Raw genomic sequence first — 9,804 nt, forward strand, 5'->3', positions numbered from 1 at the left:
CCATGTGGTCTAGCTCCTTCTATGTGCTATTGCTGCAATGTGCTATTATTTCACTGATGCCACTCTGAGAATAAATCTGTCAGATTCTGTTCGCCCATATAAGCCTTCAGGAGTCCCTGAGGTTCTTTATGCCTCTTTGGCACTAGCACTCCAACTAGCAATGTAACTTGCCTTCTGTCAACTCGTAATAATTTAGGTTGGCATTTAGTGAAGCAGCAAGTACCAGGCTGGAAACATAATTCAGTTTTTAAAATAAATACTCAATGAGCATGTCACAGCATTATTCAATATGGCTTTGTGCTCTATACTCCTGATTTAACCTGTATTTTTGTCTAAAACATGGAATTTGTGAAATTAGTCATTAGTATTGTTCCTGTAAACTTGATGCAGCACCCTGACCATTTACTCAGTGAAGAGCATAATACAAAAATGAACACTTTCAGTAACTCCTCCTTAATTGTCTGGGAACAAAACTACAAAATAAGCTGCAAGCTGATGTATAGCTATAAAACAGAATTTAAATGTGCACTTTTTGCATACACACTTGGTGCTTTTTGTGTTTGGGTCACATTGTGTTGGAATTACACCACTGCTCTCGCAGAAATGTTAGTGGGAAAACATCTTTAAAAGTGACTTCAGGATTTTTCATTTATGACATATATTATTGTGCCACCTTCTGGGTGGATAATTACATGGTTATGGGAAGCCAGAGCCTATCCCAGCACCCTCAGGAGCATGGAAGGGACTAAATCTAGCTGATGTGCCAATTTGTCACAAGGCAAACTCACAGATACACCATTAATATTAATCACATTATCATTCATTTTACAGACACCTTTGTTCAAACACAAGATCATAGGGAACCAGTGCCTATCCATATTAATTTAAATTATTTATAATAATTTATAGCAGGTATTATGGTGGGGTGATTGAGGCACTGGAATTTAAAACGTCAAGGTTTCTGGTTCAGTTACTCACCACGGCTTCACTGGTGAGTCTCTGGACAAGTCCCTTAAATTGCCTGCGCTCTAACTTTAAAAATATTAAACAATTGTAATATATCCTGATTTTCAGTTAACTTAGAAAATGTCATCAGCCAGATAATAATAATACATACAGTTCTCATATCTCCCTTGTTCCATTATTAATCAATGCATACAAGTATTTAATAGGTGGCACAGAAACCAACACGTCTGCGTCACAGATTCATAATATTTGGTTTAAATGCTGTGCCTAGACATAGCCTGGGCAGTTTGCACATTATCTCTGCGTCTACATGTGTGCAGGCTAGGTTTCCAAATTGGTCTTAAATTGTGCATACCCTGCAATGGACTGCTGCCCTGGGGATGTATTTCCTGCCTTTTGCCTAGTGCTGCCAGGACAGGTCCTGGCCCCCCATTACCCTCAAATGGATTAACATGGTTTAAGAACACTGCCTTTCATTTGTTCTGTCTCCATACTGCATAGCAGGTGCTAAAGCTTATTCCTATATTTCACCATCATTTAACTGTTTAAGTTTACATAATCATCTTTTAGGGCAGGGAAAAGGCTGAAGCTTATCCCTACTGATCTATCGACCTGTCAATTCATTTTACACTCCAATACAGGGCTGCACGGAGATGGAAACTATATTTTCTAACAATACATATTTACTTGTTAAAAGTTATATTTTCAAGTTAAATAAAGTTTTAATGTTAAAACATTTCATTTCAGAAAAATTACAGGGACAAGAGGACATTTTGCAGCTTTTGTAGACAACCCTGTAACTAAGTACATGTGAGCTGGCAACACGTTTTGTACATCAAACTGTAATTGGGGCTGCAGGAACTAAACTCTGAGAACCCCTGTAAATCTGAACAGTGTCTAAACGTGAAACCAGCATGGAAATGTTCTTTAAAAAGAAGAACAAGAAAAGTCTGTGAAACACATAACAAATTCTGGAACTATCTTAGCAGAATCGCTGGTAATTTGGCCGGGGTTTTGAACGATCAAATCTAAAACATCTGCGGCTGTCCTGGGAGATTTGAACTCGCCGCCACCCCCACCTCCTCCTTCTTCTCTCTGCCTTTCTCTTTGTTGAGCTTCTTTTTCTACTATTCTGTCACACCACGAATCTTTTTTTTTTTGGTAAGAATACACGATGTGTCTCGTTATGCTAAGAAATAAATTCAGTAAGATTACACTGATTGCCGGGAGATGTCAGTGACCTTAAAGCGCATCGCATCCAAGAGGAAAAGTGTAGGAAGTTCGTGTTTCCGTCTGTTTTCTTGGTGTTTTATAAACCTGTCTGTAGTCCAGATTTTTTTTTTTTTTGTATGAGCGTGTTTCGGGATGTTTACCTGTGTGTATGTGTGCTGGGGGAAGTTGACCATTGAGGATGTTGTCTTAAGTCCAGGGGCTATAGCGTTCATGTTTATATGTGAATTTGAAGCCTTGTGCCTGGAGTGTTTTGTAAATATGGATCGCCAAGCCAATAAACCCATTTTTTAGCACCAGGCTAACAGTCTCCCACCCTTCACCTCCAGCCCCCCCTCCCATCTGCTTTTATGCGCACCCCCCACCCCTCCGTCCCCACCCCCGTCACAGACGGGAGCGGTGGAATTGGGGGAGGGACACAAGTAAACTGAGACATGAGACGTGAGAGAGAGAGAGAGAAAGTGAGCGAGCGAGCGAGCGAGACGGCCACTCGGGAAGGTACCGAGGAAGCGGACTGCCCCTTCGTGCTGCGTACAATTTCTGTTTGGTTTTCTGCAGTTGTCTACCACGGTCGGCCAGCCACCTCAATGAAGAAGCACCAACCGGCGGGCTGCTGCCCTGCACGCAACACCCGAGACGATTGGCGCCGCAGCCGTTAACTTTTCAAGCACCACAGGGGAATGCGGTGGACTCCCGCTGTTTGTGTCCGGGAATGGCCAACCTGTGGACAAGCGGCTTGATGCTGCTCACTCTGCTACCCCTCGGAGGCTCCGTGTGCCCCGACCGCTGCGACTGCCAGCAGCCCCAGCACCTCTTGTGCACCAACAGGGGTTTGCGAGCCGTGCCTAAGTCCACCGACCAGAACCCAGAGGAGATTCTCATCTACAGCCTGGGAGGAAACTTTATTCACAACGTGTCCTCCTTCGATTTCATTCGCTTCAGCCAGCTGATCCGACTGGACCTGCAGTACAATCAGATCCAGCTTATTCATTCGAAAACTTTCGAGAAGCTTATGCGGTTGGAGGAGCTCTATTTAGGCAACAACTTGGTAGGCAGCTTGCCTCCAGGTGCCCTGTTGTCCCTGAGGAAGCTGCGCATTTTGTACTTGAACAACAACGAGCTGAAGAAGCTGACGCAGGACGTCTTTTCCAGGTTGGACAGCCTGATAAAACTGCGGCTGGACGGCAACGCAGTGGAATCCCTGCAGGAAGACCTCTTTCAGTCCTTGACTAACCTTCTGTACCTGCACCTGGAGTCCAACCGAATACGCTACGTGCACAAGAACGCCTTTGCCAAGTTGGCCAAGCTGCGTTTCCTCAACCTTTCTGGCAACAAGCAGACGGCGCTACGCAACTCACACACTTTCGCGCCGTTGAGCTCGCTGACCACGCTGCTGCTGTCGGAGAACGACATCCAGCTTGTGGGGAATCGAGTGTTTGAAAGCCTTCAGAAGCTCTCTAAACTTTCCCTGAGCAATAATAAAATTAGTAGCCTGGCCGGTGAGGCCTTTAAGGGTCTATCGAGCCTCAGGGAGTTGCTTTTGGATGGCAACCTCCTGGCAGACATCCCCCAGGGACTGTTTGACTCCATGGTGAAGCTGGAGCAGCTGGACCTTAGCAATAATTTGATCTCAAGTGTCCACCCCAGTGCACTTAAGGAGTTGAAAGCACTAAAAGTGCTAAAGCTTAAAAATAACCGCCTCACGGCTTTGTCTGGGGAGGTATTTTCTTTCAATGGTGGGCTTTACAGCTTGGACTTGAATGACAATATGTGGACTTGTGACTGCAGACTCCTGCAGCTTAAGGAGTGGATGAATTCAGCTCACTCCCAGGGAAAGCTGCTTACAGTATTTGTTCAGTGTTCCCACCCTCCACTTTTGAAAGGGAAATACTTGGACTATTTAAACAGTTCTCAGCTGCAGTCCACAGGTAGTGTCCCAGAGGCCTGCTTATTTACTCTGCCAGATTCTGCCAGCTCCCTGACCCAGGTCAGTGAGAAACAGGAGCTGCTGCCAGCAGGTCAGCAGAATATTCAGGCAGACCAGGGTGGACCCGGAGAGCCAGACACTAGCAAAACAGGCAAGCCAAAGCGAAAAAAGGAGGCTGGTAACAACCGGTCCCGACTTTTGACAACTGTGAAGTCAGTGCTTACTAAGGATGCCTCTCCTGGCAAAGCAAGATCTGCTGATAAAAACATCACATTGAAAGCTACAGTGGAGGAAAGCATACCTTCCCCTGGAACATCTACATCCCACCCTGTTCAAGCTAAAGCTGAGAAATTTAACCTACTTCAGCAAGATGGGATGGAGCTCCCCATGGTGAGCGACCCGTGTGAGTTCAACAGGCACTTTATCCTTAATATCACAGCAGAGCACGTGGCTACCAATACAGCGACCATTCGGTGGAAAGTTCTTGCCCACCAAGGCCCCAAGAACTCCTTGGTGCATTTTAGGGTCCTTTTTGATAGGTTTGGCCAACCTGTAAGATTTCATCGTTTCATTTATGTCAGAGATCGGTCAAACACAATCACTTTGCAGGAATTAAAGGAAGACACCACATACATGGTATGTATCGAGAGTGTGATTGCCGAGCAAGTGTGCCAGGTTGCCTCTAGAGATCATTGCACAGGGGTCGTAACACTGCCTGAGCAAAAAAAAATAGTGGATTTCCAGCTGCTGACAGTAATTATGCTCGGTATAAATGCTTTCCTCGTTTTTATGGTGGCATCTGTGTGGATCACTAAATTGCTGAGAAAAAGACTCAACAAAAGGAAGTCGGCAGTTCATGTGAGACAGATGTATTCAACAAGGAGGCCTCTGCGCTCCATGGGCACCGGGGTGTCTTCTGACTTTACAGGATACCAGTCAAATCGCCCTCGAAATGCCATGTGCACCATTGATGAGGCTGATCTAATTGAATTCCCATGTGACCGATTTCTGGAAAGCAATCTAAGAAGGGAAGAGGTAATTCAGAGATTCCCTGATTAAAATTTGCACCATGGAATTCTCACATGTTCTTACAGACATCTTTTAGTTTATGTAAAATTTGATGCTCTTAAGTGGTGTTTACACTTTTTATAACAAAAGAAAACAATTAATCCCTTGAGTTCACATTCATCATCATGATGATTAAAGTTATACATTTACATCCAGCTATTGCAAAAAAAGAAAAATAAAACAAGCCCGGTACCTGAAATAAAGGTATTATTTTTCAAATCTATTGTTTGTCTTTTGGAAACAAAATAGTTGGTTTAGTTTGTAAGGGAATATAATTAGACGAAAACCAGAGACATTGTTTGACTAAGGTAATTAGAAACAGGCCTGACAAGCCAAGAGATAAAGAACTGCTTTTTATCTCAGTATATGTATGCATTTTCATATTTTTATAAACTGTATGCAATGGGTACTGTTCTCTTCTTAAAATGTAATTATTTTTGAAAAAAGACATGGGTAACATTGTTTTCAATTTTATATATTAAAAAACTGAGAACAAAACAGTTAAAAGTAGGAGTCCCATTCCACCTTGAAGAACAGTAAAATAGAGGCTTTATCCGTGTGACTTTTTTTCTTTTAGCTACCAAAATTTGTATTTAGGTGTTTTAAAATTGAGATGCTTGGTATCTTAGTTCTAAACCTAACCTAAACATCTGTTCCACTGTTAAGTGCTTTATAAGGGTTATAAGAAGTGGCCTTTACATGTAATATGCTGTATTTTATCTAATGTACACATTAAACATTTATACACACACAATTCATAATTTTACTGAAATTCCAACACAATGAAATAAAAATAGCTTCTAGAATTAATCTGTAGAATCAAATATCATGTCATTCATTATACTGATGCAGAATATTGCTAATTTAGTTGGAAAGAAAATATATTTAATTTTAAGACGATTGCTGTTGCAATTAGTCTTAGTATCTGATCATTTTCCAAAGAAAGCACAGAATGTATTACTTGTGTTATTGTGTAAGAGAGGAACTGCTTTGACTAAGTTAATTAGGTTACTTTGAGCACTGTCTCAAGCTCCTAAAAGCATGAGATCGATTTTAAATTCCCCCTGCAACCCTGACTAGCCTGAGTGGGTTAGAGGAAAGATGCATCAAATTATTTAAACAAGTGCATATAAGTTAAAACAATAAAAACAAATTTATCAACCACCATATTTTTAAGTGTTTAATGTACCTGTCCTCCACCCGTTTGTTTTCCAAATGTGCTTTAACCATTTATAAGATCACAAGGAGCCAGACCAATCGGCTGTTGTGTAAGACAGGAAGCAACCCTAGATGGGATGCCAGGCCATCATGGGAAGTAATCATGCTGACGCCTACGCTCACTGACATTAGATTAATTTGAAATACGAAATCCAAATCCTCAGGGAAAATTCATGAGAACGTAAGGAGACTATGCACACCCCATGCAGATAGTGACTTGACCAGAAATAAAAAATCTGGTCTTTGGAGCAATAACGCAGGAACCCTAAACCACTGTCCAAATTTGGGAGAAAGGTAGAGTATTTCTCAATTTTGTACTTTTGCATTTTACATAACTCTGTGATATAGCTATGTACATTTTGTTGTGTATAACTGTATACATACATATGGACATTTTTCTTTAGGTGTTCTGGTTTTCCTCACATCTCCAAAAATGTACATTTTAGATGAATTGGTGAATGTAAACTGGCCCTGTGCAAGTATGGCTGTGTGGGTCTGGTGATTAGCTTATCCAAGATAAGCTCTGGCCTCCTGTGATCCTAAATTGAATTAATGATGTTTAAGAACGTTATGTTGTTACATAAACCAATAGCAAAGTGGAACCCTCAGTTATTAATGTTAGTCATTTTTATCTTCTTTCTTTCACTGTAAAATTTACTGCACATACTGGTAGCCTACTCCTTTTGTCACACAGGGTGTATTAATGAAGAAATGTTTAGAACAGGAATACAAACAAAATGTGAAAAAAAACTGCAATTCTAAATGCATTGAGGATTTTTTAAAACTCTTTTAGGTACACGTTTTTTTCCTTTTGGAAACTTGCTGCCACCTGGCAACTTGGAATCTGTATGATTTCAGAAGAAGTGCCTTTTTATATATAATTATAAAAAATTGTATCCTGATTTTTGAAAATGTTAATTCGCTTTTCTATTTTTATAAAAATAAAAGTGTATATAGAAATAATGTTTTTACAATTCTTTTTACTGTGATTAATATAATTTAAACTCATACTTATTAGATTATAACACCAGTACCTTTTTGTTTTCAATTGTTTTACATTTAATCTTTAAGTTTTACCTTGTTCATATGTGTACATATTTTAAATATACTATAGATATATATCTCTGTTTATGTTGTGTATCCATTGGTGTACTCTATTTGTGTTAGCTTAAACATCATATCATCTACATTATCTGTCACTCCTATATTAGTATTTGATGTGCTACACTTAAATGTTTTAGCATTAGGATGCTTTTTGTCAAACTGTGAAAACCTTGAAATTCCACTGATGAATTTAATGTTTATTAGAAAATGTATAATTAGGTCCGTGAATACGAATTTCTAATTTTATTCAGACATTAAAGATAATAACCCATTTGTATTTTAAAATCTTAGTTCATAACTTTCTTTATTAATGTTAAATTGTATGAGTATTATAGTGGAATGGACCAAAGCAAGAATGGGTTTCTGCGTAATGCCCTCAAGAGAGTTTGTGGCTTATCATCACAATTTAATCTAAAGCAGAGTTACAAAAATGGGGAATATTTGGTTGAATGCACAAATTATTTCCTGCGGTGGGCTGGCGCCCTGCCCAGGGTTTGTTTCCTGCCTTGCACCCTGTGTTGGCTGGGAATGGCTCCGGCAGACCCCAGTGACTCTATAGTTAGGATATAGTGGGTTGGATAATGGATAGATGGATAAATTATTTCCCAGGAATATGAGACAGAGACAAAAAACACCAAGAAGTATCAATCCAAGAATGATGAGGGTACGTGTGCTATTGTAAATGGAAAGCTTTAGAAGGAACCCAGAATTTTTAATAATAACAAATTCCATTATTTCATTACTTAAAAAAAAGAAGTTTGCTTCTAACTTTAGCCATGATTAGAAAGATCAATGGAAAAGTACAGTAAGAGTAAATGTATAGTAGTCCACCTGTAACACCCCAGCTCCCTGTTACCCTGAGATGGACAATCAGGGTAGAAATAACAATAAATATCTTTAATTAATTAGTAGTCAATTTTAATGTTTTCATATGCCTGTATAATTTATAAGGATTCTTTAAAACATGTATTTGTTGTTGATTAGTTTGAAAATACAAAAAAAAAAAAACACATAAGCAATTAGTTTTTAAAATTTTTTAATTAATGGAATATTATTCTAATAAAATTAATTGAATGTTGTTTAGATAAAAGGAAGTACATTTGTTGCACTAAGGTCATAATTTTCATTTTGTGTTCTCTAATTCTAATATGGAAAAAGATCCCTTAACAGGAGCAGCCGAAAGAAGAAGTGTCCTCAAATTCTAAGTACGGTAGAATTAGATAACTATCATGTTTTATGTTAATGTGTTCTCAGTTGCAAAATCCTGTTCATGACTAGCTTTCATATGGTGAAATGTTGCTAAAAAAAGATACACCATTAATAATACTCTAGGGCTGCTAGTAAGTTTTGTGTTGCACCCCAGAAAGTTTTTGATGGTACTTTGAATGTTATGGGTCCTTTATTTGTAGATGTGAATCACTGCTGCTGTTTGTTTTTTATCAGAAGTTGTATTGTCATATCTGGAACACTTAAAATGAATTACTAATCACGAAAATATTCATATATTACCCTTCTTTTTCTTGTTTTAATTTTGATGTTTATTGCTTTTTTTGTTGTATTCATCCATCCATTATCCAACCCACGATATCCTAACTACAGGGTCATAGGGGTCTGCTGGAGCCAATCCCAGCCAACACAGGGAGTAAGGCAGGAAACAAACCCTGGGCAGGGCGCGAGCCCACCGCAGGGTGCACACACACACACACCAAGCACACACTAGGGACAATTTAGAATCGCCAATGCACCTAACCTGCATGTCTTTGGACTGTGGGAGGAAACCAGAGTACCCGGAGGAAACCCTTGCAGACACGGGGAGAACATGCAAGCTCCATGCAGGGAGGAACCAGGAAGCAAACCTGGGTGTTCTAACTGTGAGGCAGCAGCGCTACCCACTGCACCACCGTGCTGCCCTTTGTCGTATTCAGTATACTGAATACTGTCATGTAATATTTAATCCTTTTACTTGCCTGGTGTTTTTTATTTGTGGAAGCTTAAAGAAACGAAGCTTATATGCTGAAGGATTAAAACTGGCTTTTTTGCCTCCTGCTTTTGCAGTTTTTGGAGAGTGAAGTTTTAGTGTAGTGGTAGCTAATTTTCATTACAAAAAAGTTCTTTCTTAATTTGAGGTGGAATTCTGCCCGTTTAATAGTCGGTTTGTCTGTTGTAAACTGTAGAGTCAGGAAAAGTAAGCTGCTTGTTATGCACATCCGTCCCTTTCTTAACAGTACTTGGGATTTGTTTAGTCCACTTGAACTGTCTTGCTAATAATCTGCTATCTAATTGATTTCAAA

The 9,804-nt window shown here is 39.7% G+C and overlaps 1 protein-coding gene across 1 annotated transcript; it reads left to right on the plus strand.

Moving 5' to 3' along the window:
* Positions 1–2,651: 2,651 nt before the first annotated feature.
* Positions 2,652–6,358, plus strand: tril (TLR4 interactor with leucine-rich repeats). The gene has a single exon (XM_039736785.1). The coding sequence runs from the start codon at positions 2,909–2,911 to the stop codon at positions 5,180–5,182; it is 2,274 nt and encodes a 757-aa protein (XP_039592719.1). The 5' UTR covers positions 2,652–2,908; the 3' UTR covers positions 5,183–6,358.
* Positions 6,359–9,804: the final 3,446 nt, after the last annotated feature.

This window comes from Polypterus senegalus, chromosome 15 (assembly GCF_016835505.1).
Source record: "Polypterus senegalus isolate Bchr_013 chromosome 15, ASM1683550v1, whole genome shotgun sequence".
NCBI classification, from domain to species: domain Eukaryota; kingdom Metazoa; phylum Chordata; class Cladistia; order Polypteriformes; family Polypteridae; genus Polypterus; species Polypterus senegalus.